At 40.0% G+C, this 23,222-nt stretch overlaps 1 protein-coding gene across 5 annotated transcripts in view; it reads left to right on the top strand.

Moving 5' to 3' along the window:
* The window catches only part of VAV3 (vav guanine nucleotide exchange factor 3), a 212,923-nt gene that overhangs the window by 136,957 nt on the left and 52,744 nt on the right, over positions 1–23,222 (top strand). For all 5 annotated transcript variants that reach the window (XR_014565993.1, XM_083745820.1, XM_083745819.1 and 2 more), the window contains exons 16-17: positions 14,747–14,848; positions 17,169–17,269. Coding sequence is in view for 4 of the 5 variants with exons in the window: in XM_083745820.1 (XP_083601946.1) it covers positions 14,747–14,848; positions 17,169–17,269 (203 nt within the window). In the remaining variant the exon portion in view is untranslated. The remainder of the gene's footprint in view (positions 1–14,746; positions 14,849–17,168; positions 17,270–23,222) is intronic.

The following is a 23,222-nucleotide window of genomic DNA, read 5'->3' as shown; positions in this document are numbered from 1 at the left end:
ACTGTAGCAATACCTTACCCAACATTGCTATCAGATGCATTATATCTCTCCTTCTGCATGCCTTGGCAGCCTGTTCCTATGACTACTACCATGGGCCTTAAAGGGGGTTGCCCTTGAAAACTGTCAACTGCAGATGGCTCAGAATAGAGCAGCACAGCTTTAATGTAATGGCTAGCCATGTAAAATGTATTTCACCAAATACTATGTTGTGCTGATTTGGATTCATGCCAAGCTTTATCATATTGGCCTATTTTCATAGTGGCTGGGAACAGGATCAGTGTGAACTAAAGATGAACATTAGGGCTGGGGAATATATTGATGTATCAGTCCATATTGTGATATCAGTTTCATAGTTTTTGACCTGGCAATATGCAGTGGTACTTCGGGTTACATACGCTTCAGGTTACATACACTTCAGGTTACAGCCTCCGCTAACCCAGAAATAGTGCTTCAGGTTAAGAACTTTGCTTCAGGATGAGAACAGAAATCGTGCTCCAGTGGAGCGGCAGCAGCAGGAGGCCCCATTAGCTAAAATGGTGCTTCAGGTTAAGAACAGTTTCAGGTTAAGTACGGACCTCCGGAACGAATTAAGTGCTTAACCCGAGGTACCACTGTATTGCTAATCATGATGTGTGTGCGCGTGCTATACAAAAATCACAATGTGGGAAAACCATGAAGCCAGCCTATGTCTCTACATAGCTCTATACTTATTTCAGACATTGTGATATATTGGTATGTCATGATGCTTAGCTGTTGATATATCATGATGCTGAAAACCAGATATTGCCCAGCCCTAATGAGCAAAGCGTGTATTGCATGTACACACCTGTGCTTGTGCATACAATTCCGAAATCTTGAAAAACCTCTATTAAAGGGGAGAAATTGTGACATTCAGTGACAGTCATTTTTTGTGTGCATTTAAGCTTCATGCCCCTTAAGGACATTTAAAGATGAAATGCTTCAGGTACATCATGGTGTTTAGTGCTCTATGTTTTTATTATTGGAATAAAAGCAGGATGTAGATTTTAAGACAAGCCTTGACATTTTCAGAGCCTTCCAGTGTAATTGGTACACTATTCCTATAAAAGCTTCAATATCCAGTTCAGTTTGATGGATATGAATCTAAGAAAGGAGTAGAATTTCCTTTTTAAAAAAGTATGCTAGATTGACAGAACAGCAGAAGGAGGGGTGCTTACTGTGCCTTCATTTCTTATGCTCCTTGCTCTACTTTTTTAATGTACCAATCAGGTTCAAGTTAAACCAACCTTTTTCTTTAAAAAATACATATGCATAGCAACTTCTTCTGAGGGAATATTTGATCTCTGACATATTGAACACTGACGTCTTGAATTAAAGCTGTTAGTGTTAATATCAATGCACGTAAAAAGCCTGAGATATGTGCTGAATTCTCAGAAAAGCATGGGAAAGCACTTCATGTTTAACACTATGATAGATTTACTTTTATGCTTGCTTTTATCCTGGTGAAATTCGGTCATCCTTGTTACTTTTTTTCCAAGATATGTTCTGTCACTTTTTGTGAAAGTGATTTCTAAAAGAAGTGGCAGGGAGGGAAAATCATCTTTAATTGCAGATAACAGCCTCCCCTCCCTGAGGTGCTGTATTGTGTGGGTTTTAGGTACTGATCTAGGAATGTAATAAGGAAAGAAGACACGTGAGAGTGAAAATAAGGCCTCCTTTTCTCTCAGGGTCCGCTAGGGGTAATTTGAAGGTTCACCGTGTTGTGATGGGCAAAAGAAAAAGAAGTAGCAGCATTTCTTTGCTGTTATTAAAACTTAGAATTTATTGGTCAGATATTGTTGTGATGATGGACTGTCATAGGCCCCTGGTTCCATCAGGAACTGGCATGATTTGCCACTCCCAGATTTAAGAGGAGGAAAGAACCGACAGGGAGCTGGAAGGTGGGCACTCAGTGATGGAGTAGAGATCCTCAGCTTGTGACTCTAGATCCCAGGAGAGCAGGAAGCAGATCTGCTGGCTCTCCCTTGCGCCTCTCCTGCAGAATGCACAGCCTCATCGAAACATTCAAGGCTTTAAAAAGGCTAGTATTAGTACTTTCCCGTTTGTTCACCTCTCATCAGATGTCAAACAAGCATTCTGGTGGCTGAAAGTTGCATCCGTTCAAGTTTGTAGACAGTTCAAGTTTGTAAAGGCAGTCCTATGTAGAGAGCCTTAGAGAACTTTTGCACTGGAAAAAGTTTAGCTAAATCAGTGCTCCCAGTATGTTTCTGAGCACAATTCAAAGTGTTGGTGCTGACATTTAAAGCCCTAAACAGCTTTTGTTCTGTATACCTGAAGGAGCGTTTCCACCCCTATCATTCTGCCCAGACACTGAGATCCAGCGCCAAGGGCCTTCCCTCATTTCGAGAAGTGAGGTTACAGGGAACCAGACAGAGGGCCTTCTTGGTAGTGGCACCTGCCCTGTGGAATGCCCTCCCATGAGATGTCAAAGAAATAAGCAGCTATCTTATTTTTAAAAGACATCTGAAGGCAGCCCTGTTTAGGGAAGTTTTTAATATTTATTGCTGTATTGTTTTTAACACTCAATTGGGAGCTGCCCAGAGTGGCTGGGGAAAGTCAGCCGGATAGGCAGGGTATAAATAATAATAATAATAATAATAATAATAATAATAATAATAATAATAATATCTATTATGCACCTGTGGGTGAAGCAGCGGCTTGTAGGTTGTAGGTGGAGTTTTAGTGGGGAAATAAATAAATATGAAAAGGTTAAGGATTTTCTCCCTACTGTTTTCTCCTTAAACTTTCAGCTTCTTGACTCTGCGTTTGATTAGGTACTGTGTGTCTAGTTAGACCATGAAGCAAAATGCTAAAATAAGGCTTCTCTGTTTAAAGCCCAAATGGAGCTGGATATGCTTTCCTCTCTCTTGATGGCAGTTTAGTCCTTCAGATTTCCAAACATGTGCAGAGATAAAGGTAAACTAGGGCTTTTATTGATCAGCATTTTAGTTCAGCATAGGACCAAATCTTGAGTTATGTCGTGCTCTATAGGCATAGCATAGCACGTGGTTGTTCTTCTACAGCTGAATTTAACTGCAAAGCTGGGCAAAGTGCAGGATAACATGCAAACCCCTAATGTGGGGTTAAAAACCAGTTATTCAACAACCTGTCAGGAAAAAGTTGGATGCAGTTTGATAAGGTCTTTACCCAGCAGTGGATTGGTATGAATGAAAAATGGTGCCTTCATATCTCTCGGTTATTACAGTCCATAGATTGTTACATGAATAAATCATTGTGAACCTGAATTGTTCTTCCATAGGAAGAAAGAGGCTAAAGCATGGTCATTAGCTTGATTGAAACAATGCACTACATACCCAGAAAGCTAGCAAGATTAAATCCTTTAATCTCTAAAAGGGCAGCCACCCTATGATCAAATAAGCAAATTTTCTTGCAAAGTCTTAGAAGTAAATTGCATTCTCTTGATCAAAAGCACAGTTTACTTGTGATACAGTTAATTTAATTAGGCAACATGCCTTTCTGCTAGAAATCCTTTGATGTGACAAATCTGGGATGTATGAGTATTAACATATGGAGACTTGATTGATTGATTAATTCAGTAAATGCTGTTGTTCAAAGATTATTTCTGAGCTACAGCTAGGAAGTCCCAAACATAACAAAGAGAATTTCTCCAGAAGAGAAACATTTTGTGGAAATGTTGAGAGATGTTGTGGAAATATCCCTTCTTGCATTGTATGTCTTCTGTTGGTTTATCAATATTACCCATAGACAAATACTTATGTTCTTCTATATGTGTGTATTGTTTTAGTTTCCAATTATTATAATAACAAATGACAAATTGAAATATTACCCAGTCTCCTGTGGTTTTGTTGGTGCATGGTGGGTGGCATCTGCAGAAATGGGCTGGAATGTAAATTTTGCCTTTGTCATAAGTATCGCTCAGTTTCCATTGTGTTTAAGTACCTCCACTGTACATTTCTGCTGTTCGAGTACATTGCCCTTATAAATGAGTGCTTCTTCTATGAAGCTTTAATTAGCAAAAAAGAGACCTAGAGAATAGGTAAATTAGCGGGTTCAAGGGGTCTCTCTTCCTATTTTCTATACAACATTGCCTGCCCAGCAATCTTTTCTCTTTGACCACGCATGTTCCCTGTCAGCTTTATATAGTTCGTTCTGTTTCTTGGTCTGGCGGTGTTCTTGCCCAGGCTGAGTTTGATGTTGCTGAGTTTTGGAAATGAACTCTCCCTCATAGGAAATAACTAGTAACTGGTCACCCACTTATCCAGGGTTGAGCCCCATTGAATTCAGTGGAACCTGGAGACTGGATAATATTTCAGTTTGCCATTTGTTGTTATAATAATTGGAAACTAGCACAACACACACATATAGAACAACATTAAGTATTTGTCTATGAATTCAGTGGAACCTATTTCTTAGTAGGTGTATATAGAATTGAATTGTTTTAAATTCTGAACAAAACCCCTTTGCATTTTGGCTAGGCTTATAAATAAACTGTGGCATTTTCTGAGTGAACTCCCCCCCTTTTCTCTCCTGTTCCCTAAAAGTTGGGGACCTCTCCCATTTAAGCTTTCTAGTCCTGAGCAATATCCTTGCTAGGTCCTCGTGTCCCTTGGCATATGAGTACAAGCCCATTCGATCACTTCAGTATGTAGAACTTGAATTTTCCAAGTGCCACACAGTGTTCCTTCCTCATTTACAAGGAGTAATTGCTTTAGTGTCACAATATCTGTGCTCTGCAATTCCCTATCTATTGACATTAGACAGCACTGAAAAACTTTTATATTTCTGTGAGCCTATCCAGTCAGATGATTTAGTTCTGTGTTTTTTTAATGTTCCATTGGTCTTTATCTTTGTTTTTAACTATGGTTTTATGGATTTTTGTTTTGAATTGGCTTGTATATTTTTAAGCCTGATTTATATTTTTTAACAAGCATAAAATAAACAAAGACAGGCAATCTTATTTTCAACAGGCAGGATTTAAACATCAATGAGGTCACAGAGCCACAGGCAAGGCAAAAAAGTTTTTGCATGGTGCCTAAAGCTATGTAATAATGGCACCAGGCAAGCCTACCGGGGGGGGGGGCAGTTTTCCACAAGTGGGGAGCCACCACTGAAAAGGCCCATTTTGCCTTGCTATCCTCTTGACCTCCTCAGGAGGGGACAAAGAAGGGCCTCAGTCAACAGTCACAAGGTCTGGGTCAGTTCATATGGGGAGAGGCAGTGCTTGAGGGATTGTGGTTTTGATCTATATCAGGCTTTATAGGTTAAAACCAGCATTCTGATTTGGACCCAATCACATTTATCTGTGGGCAGATATAGCTGCTCTTCTAATACAGGAACACGAGACACCTCTTCTCTCTTGGAAAAGACCCCAAAAGATGGGAAAAGGTGTTATCAGAACACTAGTTTTACTAAGAAAACCAAACAGCTCCTCACACACTGGAACTAGAAATCATTTACTACTGAAACAGACTGCAAGCAACGTAGTACAGTGGTACTACGCCATGGAGGCGCAGGTTAATTCTGTGTCCAGGGCTGCTGTCTACCAACTCCACCTGGTACTCAGGCTGAGACGCTACCTGCCCGCAGACTGTCTCACCAGAATGGTGCATGCTCTACTTATCTCCTGCTTGGACTACTGCAATGCGCTCTACATGGGGCTACATTTGAAGGTGACCCGGAAACTGCAATTAATCCAGAATGCGGCAGCTAGACTGGTAACTTGGAGTGGCTGCCGGGACCACATAACACCGGTCCTAAGAGATCTGCATTGGCTCCCAGTACGTTTCTGAGCACAATTCAAAGTGTTGGTGCTGACCTTTAAAGCCCTAAATGGCCTCCGTCCTGTATACCTGAAGGAGCGTCTCCACCCCCATTGTTCAGCCCGGACACTGAGATCCAACGCCAAGGGCCTTCCGGCAGTTCCCTCACTGCGAGAAGTGAGGTTACAGGGAACCAGACAGAGGGCCTTCTCGGTAGTGGTCCCACCCTGTGGAACACCCTCCCTTCAGATGTGAAGGAAATAAGCAGCTATCCTAGCTTTAAAAGATATCTGAAGGCAGCCCTGTTCAGGGAAGTTTTTAATATTTAATGCTGTATTGTTTTTAACACTTGATTGGGAGCTACCCAGAGTGGCTGGGGAAACTCAGCCAGATGGGCAGGGTATAAATAATAAATTATTATATTATTATTATAATAAAAAATAATAATGGAACAAGCAATCTTTAACTAAACAACATGGATAGGGTACAGCTCCACCTGCTGTTGGAGGAGATTAACCACAGTTTTGGTATTTAATGCATTCATCAAATTCACATGCTGTTGCCATTTCATCAAGAAAAAACATCTGCCTTGTTATTTTTCATTATCTGAAGTGGCTCTTAGAGTCAGATTTTTTAAAGTTTTATGTTGCAACGTATATAGAATATATCTGCTTTTGACAAGTACACTACTTTAGACTGCTATGATATAGCTATTCACCTTATCATCTCATTTTTTATGTCCTTGAGACCTTTATATTGAGGGGAGCATTGAGTCATGCAGATCTGTCACTTACAGTTTGAAGTGATAGATTCCAGGAATTGTTTTATCATGTGATCTACACTTTATATTGACTAGGCCTAAGCTTACTTGTGTAATCATGTCCTTTTGAACCAATGTTTCCTTTGGACTAAGGTTTAGTTAGGTTTGTTGTGAAAACAACAACAAATAACTTATTTCATATTGAAATTTTAGGCAGAAAGGTATTTCCTCCCTTAAATACACTCCCCCCCCCACCAGTTGTTGGGGGAAAATTAATTAAATTGAAATTACTTGACATCTAGGTGGGAAGAGGTGAGTTGTTAATTAAGTGCCCTAGGAAAGCAATTTTTCAAGATTTAATTGAAATGTTTGTAATGGGTTTAAGCAATGACTCTGCTGCGGCCTTGACATGGAAAGGTGAGAATGTGCATGGGTTTTAATTGCTGAAACTTGGTCAGTATTGAATAGCTGCTGAAGAACCACCAGCTTAAGACAAAAAACCCCCAACAACAGCAATGGGGTGGGATAGGATAGGACGCGATTCAACCCTTCAAATGCATCAGTGGGAGCAACATAAGTAAGAGAGAACAAATTTATTTAGGCTAAAAAGCAATTGTGGGTATACAAACCAATGGCTATCGGTGGTCTTTAACAAATTAGGGCTGGGAATAGGATTTTTTTTCTTAACTACCAGCGCTGAATATCTCTGGAATAGTCTCCCTAGAAGAGCTTTGAGAGCTAAGTGACCTTGAAAGCATTTTACCTTCAGTCCAGGGTTGTAAATAGATACTCCTCCAGTCCCATGTGGTGAATAAGAATCACCTCCAGGCAACAGTGCAAGGAAGCATTATACAAATTCGATTTTTCCTTCACTTAGGCTACAAATGGCTTATATGTATGGGTATATGGGACACCATTATTTCCTCTCACACTGGTGCCTAGTTGTTGGGTGTGGGGAGAGAGAAGACAGAGAATATTTGGTCACAGAGCTTAAAACAGAAATGAAGCTGAGTGATACCCATCAGTAGCCCAATCTTCCAATTAACAGGGCCTTTTTACATTCTGTCTTGGGTGGTGCATTAAGGTGCAAACTAGATGAACAGAAATTCATGACTCGTGATATTATATTTATGGGACAGGCTCATTCAAGGAAGGAGTCTCCTATTGCATATTTGCAGGATAACTCTTCACCCCACTAGCAGTTAACTTGAAGCAAGGCTACATAGCAGGGTTTGCTGCATGCGTGGGAACTTTAGGCCCACATGAGCTGTTGATTATTTCAGTATCTTACTTCTAAAATTACTCCCTCGTGACAGTAACAGTGTTTCTCCAATACACAATTTTGGAATTGCAGCTCTAAAAACTTATCATTCGCTATGCAGCGCAATGCTTCACTTTGGCCATATGTCAAACTGAACTTATTTTATTATGTAATGGGTTTCCTAGCATGTTAGTGTCATCTAAAGTTGTATCTCTCTCTTTCAAAAAAACCTTTTGCGTGTCAGATCCATTTTTTTTTTAAGCAGCTAATGTTGAAATGTGGTGTATAAAATTCTTTCCCTAGCAGAAACACTGCATGGAAGGAAATAGATTTTTTAGTGTTACAGAATCTCTGCAGGAGGGATTTGGACATGTTTTATTTTTAGGAACTTGACCTTCTATGGGAATGAAGAGATTTTAATATCATTCCTCCCAAAAGAATGAAAACCCATTGTACTGTACCTCATAACCCTTTTCTAATAGATCATCCTAGGATAAGTTATCAGATACCAACGCCTGTTTAGGATGATGCATACAGGAGCTGTGCATAATAAAGTGTTACAGATGGAAGTAGAGTTGCTTTTTGGTGCAATCTTAGTTGTAACTTCTAACTGTGCATAGAAGTCTAAATTTGATGATAAGTTAAACTCTGTTATCTAGTGCTGTCTGGAGGATACATACTATATCTAAAGAGTTGAGCAGATTTGGCAACAATCATGCTTCCTGGTTGTATAAGTGCCAGTACATTTGCTGCTGGTTCCCAGGAATTCAAAATGCATTTCTCTACTTTTTGTGTTAATTTAGGCCCAACCTAAAGTCCAATTGCCTTCTCAATCTGACCCACGGATGGTCTGGGAATCAGCATGTTTTTACATGAGTAGACTGTGTGCTTTTATTTAAAGTGCATCTCTTATTTGTGGGGCATAGGAATTCATTCATTCCCCCCCCCCCCCCAAAAAAAATATAGTCTGGCGAGATGATGGACTGGCCCACGGCTGAAAAAGGTGGCTGACCCCTGATTTAGGTCTAAGCTCACACATTAGCTCAGATTTGGGTGTTAAGACATCAACTGATTCTGTAGGAATATTATTTGGCCCCTGTGCAATTATGTGCATGTATATATTTATTGATTTACTCTCTGAGCTATCTCCAGGGTTCAGGACACATAACAAGCACTTTGGACTCAGTCTTTTTTTCACACCCCCAAGGAATCAAATTGTTCCAAATGTTGTCTGGTAGTAATGTAAAGAAGTTGCAGTGTCTGGCTAGACAACATCTAGGAACTGGTGGCCATACTTGTGCAAAATACATTTTGGGGGTGGGGGTGGGGTGGGCTCCAACCAATTTAGTTGGATATTACACTAGTATCCAATTACATATTTTCAAAGAAGGGAATAAACATTATTATGAGATGCAGAAGCATAATACAATATTATTATTATTATTATGCTGTGGATGTAGTGTATTTTGATTGCACTAAGGCTTTTGACAAAGTTCCCCATGAAATTCAGGAGAAGAAGATGGTAAAATGTGGGCTGGACCAGGTGAGTGTTAGGTGGGTTTGTAGCTGGTTAGTGCTTATTAACGATTTCTTGTCATCCTGGAAAAAAGTGACAAGTGGGGTGTCACAGGTTTTTATCCTGGGCCCATTGTTGTTCAATTTCTTTAAAAATGACTTGGATGAAGGTATTGAGGGGCATTCTTATCTAATTTGCAGATGACAACAACCTGGGAGGGGTAACTAATGCTGCAGAAGACAGAATAGGGATTAAAGATAACCTTAACAGACAACTGGGCCTAAACTAACAAAATGACAAATGTAAGGTTCTACACTTGGACAGGAAGAACAAAAAAAATAGCTGCACAGATAAAAGATGCAGGACACCTGGCGTGTGAAAAGAATCTAGTGGTCTTAGTAGACCACAAACTTAACATGAGTCAACAATGTGGTGCAGTAGCAAAAAAAACTAATGCTATTCTAGGCTTAATCAATTGACGTATAGTGTCCTGATCTAGGGAAGTAATAGTCCCACTCTATTCTGCCTTGGCCAGACCACGCCTGGAGTACTATGTCCAGTTCTGAGCATCACAATTTAAGAAAGCTAGTGACAAGCTGGAACATGTGCAAGTACCAAGATGATAAAAGGACTAGAAACCAAGCCTTAAGTGAAACGATTGAATTGAATTGGGTATGCTTAGACTGGTAAAGAGGAGATTGAAAGGAGATATGATAGCCACATTCAAATATCTGAAGGGCTGTCACATGGAAGATGGAGCCAGCTTGCTTTTTCTTCTTCCAGAGGCTAGGACCTGAACCAATGAGTTCAAGTCAGAAGAAAAGAGAGTCTAATTAAACATCAGGAAGAGTTTTCTGACAGCAAGAGCTGTTTGATGGTGGAACAGATTGAGGTGGTGGACTCTCCTTCCTTGGAGGATTTTAAGCAGAGGTTGTTGGATGTCCATCTGTCATGTTTGATCTACTTTGATTGCAGGAACTGGACTAGATGCTGTTGGGGTCCCTTTCAACTCTACATTTCTATGATTCTGTGGTGCCAACCAATTCCCCACCTCACTGATGGAGAGAATTTGGGGGGAAGGGAAAGGCAATGACCTTCCTTCTCACTTTTCTTTGCAGATGGAATGGGCTATGTTGAGTTCAGGTTAACAGAAAATTTAGTATGAACTCCAGGAATTAAATGAGAGGCATTTTTTCCTCTTAAGTAAACAGCATATTAAGGATATAGTGAACAGGGGCTTACCAGAAGGTATAAATTAAACAAAATAGTTTATGCTATAACTAAGATGCTAAAAACACATTTATCCTCAAGTTACGTGGTATAACCTGGCCTTTGTCATTTCCTCTATTCTCTTATATCCGCAAGTGGAGTAAGCTTATGCCCCAAGAATTAAACTTCTTGAGTATTAAATATTTTGGCTTTCATTGCAGGAAGTATTGAAATAACGAAACATTTCAGAAGCTCTCCCAGTAGGAAGTACCCGAATAAATTTATGATTTGACACATCTTGCTCTTGTGTTTCATATCACATTATTTTAGTCTCATCAGATGTGACATATAATTTGACTGCATAAACCACTGTGACACAATGCATAATGCCTGGTCAAATATTGAAATGAGCAAAAGAGCTTTCAAGCCCACAGTTAATGCAGCATTATAGTGTTTTGATAAGGATTTTCCTCCTTCCGTTCGTAGGAAAATTGGATTGGAGGGATTTCACTTTCCTATCTGCTTTTTATTCTGTCTTCAGCATTTTCAGTGTCCATCTTCCTTCACGGTGGCATTGGTAGGACTTGAACATGAAACCTAAGGCGGGGATTGCAAACTTGTGGCCCTCCAGATGTTGTGGACCAGATGTTGTGGGCCACAACTCCTATAATCCCTGACTCATGGGTGTTGGAGCCCAACAACATTTGTCTGTAGTCAGCTCTGGCTAACACAAGGAGCTACGTAGAAGACCCAGCAATGAAGCCTCTTATCGGCAATTGGGCAAAGTGGGTTTTGTGCTCACTGGTTTTAGCAAGAAAGGTAGACTGTCATCTGAGAGGCTGTCCTTATATCTCTCTTGCCTTTAGCACACTGAGGTGTGGCTAATTACGTAAAAGTATAAATGAGACATTAAATTTGGATCTAAGGAGCTGAGCAGGTTCAATCACGGAACTCTTGATGTGAATCCATATAATAATAATGATGATTTTATTTGTGCCCTGCCCATCTGACTGGGTTGCCCCAGCCACTTTGGGTAGCTTCCAACAAAATATAAAAACACAGTAAGACATCCAAACTCCTTATATATAATGCAAGTAATTGTGTAGTATTGAATCATAATATTTCCTTAATCCATGGGAAAAGGGTGATTAAATAACATGGAAGTTGTAGGAGAGCTTGTGAATGTTCCCACAAATTGATGATTTTCAGCTGCATGTGAATGGAGGCTGAAGTATTGATTCACACTGTCTTGTGTGAATCAATATTATTGAGCAAAGACTGTGAAGGGAGATGGGGGCTGTGGGGTGAGATTCAGATTTAAGACTGTGGTTTGGTGAAGGTGGCCTCTGTTTCACATTACTTGTTGTTGCTTCTTTTGGGGGCTGCCACTACTGCCATTTCCAAACCCAGGGACATGATCCAGTCAAATATAAGCACTCTTTTAAGTTGAATTCAGTGCGTGAAAATTTAAGATCTAACTTTCCCATTGAAATCTGTGGAACTTCAAAGTGCTTTAGGTGTGAGTTTGCAGTGTGTGTTTCCGAAACCCACATTGTGCTTGCATTTCTGCTCTTGAGAAATGGGTGAAGCAATTTTCACCGAGGAAGTTTGTATTCTTAACTCCCCAAATTTTAACTTGCTTCGCTAGCCTGAAGTCGTACAGCCCAGCCATAAGCCTGCCACTTCAATGAGACCTAACTCAAGAAACAAGTCTTGGAAAGCGGAGTAGAAAATGATACGTTGTTGATGTTTGTCATTGGGTACATTTGCTGTTGCATATTGCATCTTTCTCTTCCATTTTGTGCTGTTAGTTCAGAGCATGCCCAAAACTGTATAGCTTAGCTGACCAGTAGATCTCTAGATCAGGATGAACCCAAGCTGTCGTCGTCCTCCTCCTCCTCCTCCTCTTCCTCATACAGTGGTACCTCGGGTTAAGAACTTAATTTGTTCCGGAGGTCTGGTCCTCCTCTTCCTCCTCCTCCTCCTCTTCCTCATACAGTGGTACCTCGGGTTAAGAACTTAGTTTGTTCCGGAGTTTCAGGTCTTAACCTGAAACTGTTCTTAACCTGAGGTACCACTTTAGCTAATGGGTCCTCCCGCTGCCGCCGCGCCGCCATGCAATATCTGTTCCCATCCTGAAGCAAAGTTCTGAACCCGAGGTACTATTTCTGGGTTAGCGGAGTCTGTAACCTGAAGCGTCTGTAACCTGAGGTACCACTGTATATCCCATGTGGCATCTCTTGTCAATTGTAATATTACAGAATCATGAAAGAATTTCTATGACAAAAAATTCATTGTTTATCCACTCTCCCTCTTACATTTTTCAACAGTGAAGACAAAATGTATATGCCTAATGAGCTTGGGAGAAAATTAGTTTTCTGCATATTACTTTGGTAGTCCTACACTTTTTAATATTTCTACTCACTTGTTAATGTGATAAAGGCGAAACACAAAGCTATAAAATAAATGTTCCACATTGTGACACAAACTACATTTTACTGTGACTTGAAATCAATGTTGGCATTATAAAAATTGCACATGTAGGTCACACACGTAAGGGTAATGTGTTCTATTAGCAGCTGGTGTGTTCATTTCCAATTGCTTATTTAGACAGGTCTGTGTGCAGATGACAATTTGAGCAAATGTAGCTTTTGCTGGAAAATCCATAAAGGAGCAAATGACAAAGTCACTGATACATTTCTTATTTGCATTATTGTCTTGTGCCCCCTGTTTAACCAATAAACTATTGAAATACAAACAGGAAGTGTTGTAGTTAAGAGGAATAAGTGCGTTAAAAATAGGCTCATATGAGATATGACTTCAAGAATGAGCAGCATTTGAGAGATTTACATAAACAACAGCATAAAACAGTTATCATTTGAGTATTTTATAGACACTGCTACAGGATATGGTGGTAAGGTGATGGAAAACAGTGAGCAGGACATTTCCAACACAACACAAACAAACAACATTTTGGCTTGTCTGTATATATTTTTCTCATGTCTTTTTCAATATTAGATATGACTAAATCTGCCTGCAAATGTTTGTTCTTGGCATTGTTTTTACCATAATAGAAACATCATCATAATGAATGTCCTCCAGGCATACTGTATGAGTTTCCTTTCTGATTAATCTCCTCTACTCATTCAGATTCTTTATATGTTTTGCATAAATCTATATTGCTTTGTGCTAATGGCAGTGAAACTTCTAACATTGATTGGCTGAGCTGATAGGAAGCTGGAATGTTCAGAATAACCTGTTCGAGAAACAGATCTATCAGAATAATTCAGTGGGAAGTTATGAGAGTCCAGGGGTGCAATGTGGCTGAAAGGCAATGCAACAGGAACCAGAGAGAAGAGTAGGAGATTTGAAGATGGAGCAGGACGGGGCTAGTGAGAGTGAGGCCTTTGAAGAACCTTCATAGTGCTTTAAGGTCAGGAAGACTGTGTTTATGGCTCTTGGTGTAATGTTTAGAAATATTTTGCATCTCTTTGTAGCATTTCTGGAAAGGTAGAAATTGGAGCAGTTCTAACCCAGGGCTGAATAGCTTTGTTTACACAGCTATGGAAGATTCTGGCAGGACTCAATTTAACTTGGAATCCACCCTTTTCAGAGCTGCTGCACATTTTCTCAAGCTATCCACCACAACCCCTGGGTCTCTTTCCTGGTCAGACACTGCTAGTTCAGACTGTGTTTCCATATATTTGAAGAATATCCGTATCAGTATTGATTGTCATGGGCTAGCTGTACGCAGAGGAATGGTGGGAGGCATCAGCTTCTTCCCCAAGGGAAGAAGGCTCAGAGTCAGGGGGTTGGTGGTGGGGCAACAATGAGTGAGAAGAGGGAGAAGATTGGGAGGTGTCAGAAACTGAAGAGGTAACAGGGTTAATGATCAGGGAGACTCTATGGTGGAGAGAAGTCCAGCAGTAGAAGTGGCAGCAGAAGAGGAGGGAGGCCAAGAGGCAGACATGAGTTGGGCTGGCCCATTCCTGACATTGATATTGCCCAGAGATGCACCACTTTACACTTGTTTACACTGAACCACATTTGCTGTTTTAATGCCTGGTTTGGAGAGATATTTTTGAAGCTCCTTGCCGGCCCTTTTTGTTCAGCTTTATCACTGACTATATTTTATTGCTCTAAGCACAGCAACCAAAATATTGGTTTCTGTGCTCTGCAAATATTTACAAATATTGAACTAAAAACTGTCTTTTTTCTAGGTCCAACATAAGGCCGCATTATGGAGAAACAAATACTCATAACTTTAAAATGCATACCTTCACTCGTGTAACATCCTGCAAAGTCTGTCAGATGCTTCTGAGGTAAGTGTCAAGGGAGCTGAATAATGATTAGAATTGCACCAAAGTTGGGAAAAAAACTATTGCATTGAATAAATTAATTAAAATTATCCGTCTGGCTAGAACAAGGTCTCCTCTTAAAAACTGATAGGATTTAAAATCCAACTTGCAGAAACTGATAATTCAGTATCAGGATAAATTTGGCTGTAGTGTCTAAACTGTATGAGTATTTGCAGCTAAATATATAGTTTTGCTGATAGTTAAATCCCATCTGTGCAACTGGTGGCTTGTGGGGTATGTAGAACAATTTTTTTGTTGCTCATGGAGTTCCTACCGAATTTTTATCAAGCTGAAAAAAAATGTTTGCAAGGAAAAGAAAAGAAAAAGCTTTCATGTTTCTGGGAGTGAATGAGGGAGCGAGGAAGAAATCCCACTATTTAATTTTAATGCCACATTCCTTCTTTCATGCATAATATCTTTGCTATGTCTGAGCTCATAACTGTGAAACCCAGAGTTATTGAAGGCACAAATGTTTACTCTCACTGTCAGCCATAAAGGGCTCGCAGAATGCCTTACATATCAATCAAAACAGAGCAGTCCATGTCCTTGGGATTCTAATATAAAAAACACAACCTAAAAGGAAAATGTATTAGGCAAGAAGAGGGAAATAAGTGAATTCAGGTACCAGTGCTTAGTTAAAAGTTCTAATGATGAACTGAGATGAAAACAGTTCAAGGCGAGGCAGACCCAAACGTTGCTAGTCTCTTAGCTATGCAGATGGAATGGCCTTGCATCCTTTTTCTTCACATTTCTACTGTAGCGTGGTGGAATGACTGCTGCCATGTGACAGTTGATAGAAGGAAGAGCCTGGCTTCTCAGCAGAGCTGACAGCATTATTATAGAACCTGGCCCTCCATCTCTGTGGTCTGGAAAATGAAGAGTTCGTTTAGAATAAGGAAGCTGGCAATTTCCTAGTGGTAATTTGAAAGAGTTTTTAAAAAGCTGGTGCTTGGTAAAAATAGCTTCTGTATTTAGAAAAGAAATAAAAATGGTGAAAACAAAAATGGTAGAACTCTTACTAGATATAACCACCAATAATCTTTTTTAAAACGAAAAGCAGACCAAATAGGTGAGTATGGTATGGAAAGGTTCCAAAATGGAACTTTAGTTTTTCTAGCACTGAATCATGTAAAAACTCTGTAGCTGTAATTTTTATCCACTGCATGCCATAATTATTTCTAGTGTGAATTTTCAGACCTAGGTTTGGACCCAAAGAAGTAGCATGTGTCTGGATAACCAGAAACACACACACACACACGGTTTTTCTTTTAGTAATTTCTAATACTGAGGAGCCAAGCTGTTGTTAAGTTTAAAAAGTTGCTTGTCTCCTCTGGAATGGCAATAATGAACATTCTGGTTGCTTATTCAATTTTCCTCTGCATGCACATGCAACTCCTTTTGATCCTAACACTCTGTTCCTTTCATTATTTCAGTTTCAAAATGTTTTTTCATGGTGTTCCTGAAGTTAGCATTCTGACAGCTTGCTCATTGTTATGAGCCACAGTCTTATTTGCAGTCTGTTTTCTCCACAAGTGGTCCAAAGAAATTTCTCTCTTGTAAACTGTACTATGGCCAGAACATAGAGAATATTCTATGAATGAGGTGATTGGAAGGTTAAGTGTCTATGAAAAGATTTTGGTCGGTTAAAGTCAATGGAAATGAAAAACCATCGAGCCTCATTCCTTGAACAGTTTGAAGCAACATGTGGCTATTACTAAACACAATTTACTCTTTGTGGAATAAAGAGTGGAACCTCAGCTGGATGGCCCCCAAACCCCGAGAAGCCTTTATTGTTAATGAGCCATAAAGTTATTTTTTCCTTAGATAAGCCATTTCTTCTTTCTTCACCGCCCCTGAAAGATTTATTGCACGTTAAAAAATGTATTTCTATTGTAATGTGTTCTCGGTTATGGAAGGTAATACAGAAATTGTGATGATACAGTGCATTTATGTGAAAGCAAAAAAGAAATAATGAATTCCTGCACCCTGATTTGCATGTCATATTAAACCATAGTCAAAAGCAAACTATGGTTTAATGTGAACACACAGAGTGTTAGTACACAGTGCTGAAAACCTCTCCCACTGCTCCTCCTTCCCTCCTCCTGTTGCTATGCTCCTGGGAAGCAAGGCAGAATCTGGCTTGTTGTGGTATCTGAACCCAGACTTGTTTCCCCCCAGTTCCTTCCAATACAACTTTCCAAACTGTCTTGCAAATAACATGGTTGTACACAAAAGTTTGAGTTTTTTCTTCTAATTTCCACCACCGTCTTACTTTGTATTGCAGGGGAACCTTTTGTCAAGGCTATTTATGTTCAAAGTGTGGAGCTGGAGTCCACAAAGAATGTTTGGGAAGGCTAGACAATTGTGGCAGAGCTAATTTGGGTGGTAAGTCATTTTTATTGTTTGGGATAAATTTTTTAATTAGGCCATAAAGCTTGCCGGTTATAATTAAGACTTAATTTTCTTCTAATTTGTGTTCGTTGCATTGCAGATATTCTTTTGTAGTGATCTTTTATAAGCATAATTATAATTGCATTTTGAAGTCCTGGAATAAGAGACTCATAGAACTGTAGAGTTGGCAGGGACCATGAGGGCCATCTAGTCCAACCCCCTGCCATGCAGGAACCTTTTGCCCAACGTACTGCTCGAACCCACGGCCCTGCAGTTAAGTGTCTCATGCTCTACCTCAATATGTTGCAACATGAAACAGCAAGGGTGGGATAGCTACAGTCTGGGTGCCTCAGAACTCTGGTGGAGGTCCAGATCCCCCCACACAACTGAGGGCTGTTCAACCTTTTTCCACTGGGAGCCACATGCAACATTGATTCAGGGGCTGCATGCCAGTGTATGTAGCTGGAACGAATGGTGACAGTAATGTGATGACAATATGATTTATGTAATTAACTGTGCATTTTACGTAAGTGATGAAATTTCATCACAGTGGGACAGTAAGACAAATAATGTAGTTTTTGGAAGAAGACAAACTGCAGCAGAACAGACAATGCTGCATATAGGGAATGGTGGAACAGAAAATGATGCCTTCTTACATACCTAGGCTCAACTCAAAATGGGTCCAGACTTCTCAGCGCTGTAGTGAAAGTAAGATTTTCAAAGCTATCGCAATTCAAAACCCCATCCCTGAAAATAAATATATTTGAGATACTTCCCTGATTAAACTTTCCTGCCTCTTATCAACATGGATATGTTGTCCTAATGTAATATAAGACATTTGACTATAATTATGTAAGGTTCCCTTTGAAGAAATTTCAATAGCATTTTCCTTTTGATTTGTCACTCCCAGGGGCATGACATAACAGCCAGGTCCACACAAAATGCTATACCATGGTTTGTTTAGGTAGAGGTAAAGGGACCCCTGACCGTTAGGTCCAGTTGCGGACGAATCTTGGGTTGCGGTTATCATCTCGCTTTACTGGCCGAGGGAGCCGGCGTACAGCTTCCGGGTCATGTGGCCAGCATGACTAAGCCGCTTCTGGTGCACCAGAGCAGTGCATGGAAACACTGTTTACTTTCCCGCCAGAGCGGTACCTATTTATCTACTTGCACTTTGTCGTGCTTTTGAAGTGCTAGGTTGGCCGGAGTAGGGACCAAGCAATGGGAACTCACCCCGTTGCGGGGATTCAAACCGCCGACCTTCTGATCGGCAAGCCCTAGGTTCTGTGGTTTAAACCACAGCGCCACCCGTGTCCCATGGTTTGTTTAACAAGCCACAAATTAACCACAAGTTTTCCCACGGATTATCAAGCAGACCATGACTTGTCCCTCCCCCCGCCAGGTTTCCTTTGTTTTAGCTGTTCTTGCCTTATGCTGTGCTTTATTTATTTAGGTATTTTATATACCACTCCATATTTCAAAGAAATCTCTGAGCATTTTACAGCATCATAAAAATCACAAATAAAGGCAAAAAGAATGTAAAAATCCACATTTAAAATAACTCAAAACAAATAGATAAGAGATCCTCTTAAAATATCACTATAAACGAGAACAACATCAGATGGGTAGTATAATAAATTGCAGCAGATCTAGACAACTGAAATACAACAGAGATAACCAGCTTCACCCACCAGCCTGCATTTATAGATAGCAGCAGCATTCTCACTTCTGCTGTTCTTGTAGCTTCATGTGTGGCTGGGGTAGGGTGGTCAAACAAACCATCGTTCAGATAAGGTGCTGTGTTTGCACATAACACAAAGCCATAGTTAAAACAAACCAAGGTTTGTAAGCCAACAATAAACTCAGGGTTAAATAAACTATAGATTAGTGTTGTGTCTCAACCAGGCCTTTGTGGAGAGCATTTCAATTTTTTCCCTTCCCTTTAGATTTTATTCAGATTAGATGCCAGAGCTGAAAACCGTTATGCTTTCGACAAAGCAATCTAAGTATGTTCATGATTAGGTCATTTTTAATGCATTTCTAATTTTAGGAAATTGGACAGAGGTTTTAAATAAAGTTGAAAAAGAACATAGTGCCGCTTTGTTGTTGTAAAATGATAATTTATTCAATTCCTTAATCCACGAGGCTGTCTATGTGTGATCTGTGCCTCTAGCCTTCAAACTGAAATGGTTTAATTGCACCCTGAAAAGGACTTGGGAAGAATATGCAAACCTTAGTATAGTTGATAGGGTGACAAAATGCAAATAAGTACAGGGCTCCTGTACCTTTTAATAGCTGTGTCCAATATAATTTCTGAAGATGCAACTTTTCACCTGCTTACATTGCTGCTTCTGAAGAACTATTATAGGTACAGGAACATTGTTCTTTTGTATCTGGTCAGTCTATTCATTAATCAGGGCTTCAGGGTGGTTACTGTAATTGACATGCATTGTTGTCCAGGCGTATATAGTAATTTGAGGGTGGCTAAAAAACCCTGCATGATATTTGCATTTTGTGATTAGAAAATCTGTTTGCATCCCAAAATGAAGCTCAGTAGCAGATGCTTGCATAAGGCTGCATCAGTCTCAAGCCAGAGGCTCTGGCAAGGAGACTGAACCCTATTATTCCCTGCACCATCTTGGTAGCTTGCAAGGGAGAGAGTTGCTGGTTTAGCCTTTGCCATCTTCAATGCAGAGTCTGCAGATGACCAGAAAGAGGAGCCTGTACAGCAGGAGTCAGGATGTGATACAAAGAGCTAATAGGGTTTCTTTTTCAGCAACTTGTTGCTCAAGTGTAGACTGAGGTGCTCCCCAACTCTTTGCTGAACCACTGATTGCTTTATTACACACACAGACACACACACACACACACACACACACCCCGACACCGCTTTCCATCCTGGCTACCTGTCAGGTAGATAACTGGAAAAGAAAGGAAAGTGGAACCTTCTTCCTGAACTTCTAATTAGAAGTTTATGCGATAAGACGAATGAATGTACCTTGGCAAGATTTAATCCTGCAGAGGTTGATGGAGACATATTTTACCAGACCAGTGGTAAGCTGAATCTGATTTAATCAGAGGTAGTATCAGCAAGTATCCTTTTGTATTACTGTTTAAAAGGGATGAATGTAGAGCTAAAAGTTGACAAAAATAGGTAGAAATATTCAGTCTTCGTAGTTGCCATGTGTAAGGGCCAATCCATACATTAGTAGAGGCAAATCTGCCTCGGTGTGTACAGGCAGTTCGTGGTTCCCTTGTGAGCCTACATCTATGGTGAACACATTGCTGCTTTCACACATACACTTGAAACATCTCAAACGCTGAGATATCAAATGTAATGTGTGAACTGGCCCTCAGCCAAGCTTGGCTGCCCTCATGCCTTCCCTTGTTTTAGTAACATGCAGATGCAACACAGAACCATGGCCTTGTGTGTGTTTGGCTGTGCATACATGTTGTGGTTTTATGTGTACATCTAAACTGTCGCGGAGGCATGCATTTTTAAGTTCACCATGTTGAGATCTGAGACATTGTGTCCTAAGGGCATTTGGCTGCCAGGTGTGAGAGATGGATTGCTAAGTCGGTGGTGTGATCCCACAAGGAGATTCTCATATTCTTAAGACCAGTTTGGACTTGATGTTTCCAAAGTGGTCTATTCAATATTATGTTTTCAGTTAGGCAAAGTGCAGGGATAAAACTTGGAAACCTGCCTAGAAATAAACAGATCTAGCAGTTGCATTACGTAATATGTATTGCCAAACAGTATGAGTTGTACTTCATTTCAAGATAAGCTATTCAAACAAAGTGGAGGGCAGGCCCACTCATGTCTTGGACTGTATACTCTGAGCGTACATTTAAAAAAATGCCCAAAGTTGAACTTTGTTCATAGGAGTGGCCATTTTAGATGTGGCTCATGCAGTTTTGTTCTTAGTTTTCTCTGTCTTTTTATAAGAAATAGTGTTGTTTTAAACTCTGCACTTTCCTACGTAGTGGGAAGCTAGTACAGTAGTGTTGCAGGATCAGTTTTATTACGACAAGATATTATTTGGAGATTTAGGCTGCAATCTTCAACAAACTTACTATGGAGAAAACTCCATTGAATACGGTGGGGCTTATCTTTTGAGTAGTATAAATATGATTGTGCTCTTTGGGTGTGTTTTGCAGCATTTGTTGATTTACATGTATATAAGCAGAGTGTGTGTGTGGCGTGTGTGTGTGCGTGTGTGTGTGTGTGTATGTGTATATCTATCTATAGATAGATAGATATAGATATGCATACCAATAAGACAGTACTTGTCTTTAAAGCAGGATTAATGCCTTAAAACTACCAGCACAACCTTACAACAAGACTGCTTTATGTCAGCCAGCTGCAGAATTCTGGTTTCTTTTCGTCCTTTCTGTCCAGATTCTTGTTTTTGCAATATCTACTTTATAAACATACAGTTGGAATTGAAAGAGAGAAGGTAGCCCTAGCCCAGCAGAACATCAGTTTAGTACTAAGCAATATTTACAGCTACTTGGGAAAGCCAGAAACCTCTTCTTAATCTTCGATACCCATCTGCAAAACTTAGAGCTTCTTCTTCCTTCTTCCAAGCCGCAATGGCTTGGGGTATGGCTGGTGAGATATTTGATTGAATCCCCCCACTCCACCCCTTCTACCAGTGCCATGACACAATCTGATTCTGAAGCTCCCTTCCAAAGAGAACTACTGTTTGATAAATGTGAATTCAAACTCCCTTGGGATGCACAAAGCTGATTCCTCTGTTATTTGGATGCAGGCCATTGTATTTGCGGTAATAAGAAGTGATACTTAAGGGCTATCTGTGGTGCACAATCTATGATTGTTCAAACAGAAGTGCAAGTCACTACTTGATGCTGCAGTCAGTAAGTGATGACTATGCAAGGGTAGTAGACCAGCCTGTAGCCTTGTCTTAATTTAAAAAACAAAAACAAAACAAGAGAGGGTGTCTACAATTAATACACTTTAGAAAAAATTAAGGTAAAGCTAGATTAATTTTGTAGCATGCTTTCAAGTTTGTTGATACTGGGTTGTATTCGCCCCTGCTGTTCTGCTCATACAAAAGGCTTCCACTTGCACAGTGGGACTTCCCCCTCCTCTCCCTTGCAGCTCCTTATGCACCCTGATAATCTGCTCCAAAGTGTTGAAAGACTAGCTGGAGCAGTGTGTGTGTGTGTGTGTGTGTGTGTGCGCGCGCGCGCGCACGCACAGGGAGAGGATAGCATGGGGAAGTCCTACTGTGCAAGCGAAATGCTCCTCCTGCAGCTTTGATGCAACTCACTCTAACCTAAAAGCAACATTATTAAAACACTTTTTCAAAATTATGCATATTAGAGGATAATTGCCAGCTTACCGTTAATAAATCCAGGTTACAAAAATCAATAAACAGTGACCATTTGCCTATAAACTTTTTGACAATTCTCCTCTGATATATAGCTATAAAAAACCCTGTTATCTATAAAAAACATTTAAGTTTGGTGTTGGCAGTTTCCAATATTTAGTAAAAACTAGCAGTTGTTACCATATATAACTAACCTTACATTCCTTTCATATTAGGTTGAAAAACAGGTAGCAAGTCTAATAGTATAGTGTTATTTGATAATTTCTTTCTTAAAATGTTATTTTCTTCCGATAAACATTTGTGTATGGGCATCCCCACCTCATATGGCTGAAGTTTCCTTGACTTTTCAAAAGATTTACATCAATGAAAAGTACAGCTCTTAGTAATTGTATTTGTTGCTACTGCTTTATGTATGCTTGTAAGGGAGTCCAAATTCCAGCATAACAAGTTATTTTATTGGGAATATCTATGGCATCACAATATATTGTATGAATGCAAAAACCTCCTGGAAAACATTATTGTCAGAATGCAAAATAAATAAGGATTTTGCATTCTCTGACGTAATACTTCCCAGATTCATTTCCTTTGGG

The sequence above is a fragment of the Podarcis gaigeae genome (assembly GCF_964106915.1).
Source record: "Podarcis gaigeae genome assembly, chromosome: 6".
NCBI lineage: Eukaryota > Metazoa > Chordata > Lepidosauria > Squamata > Lacertidae > Podarcis > Podarcis gaigeae.
Note: the sequence above shows the minus strand (reverse complement) of the source record. Positions and strands in the feature narration are given on the sequence as shown.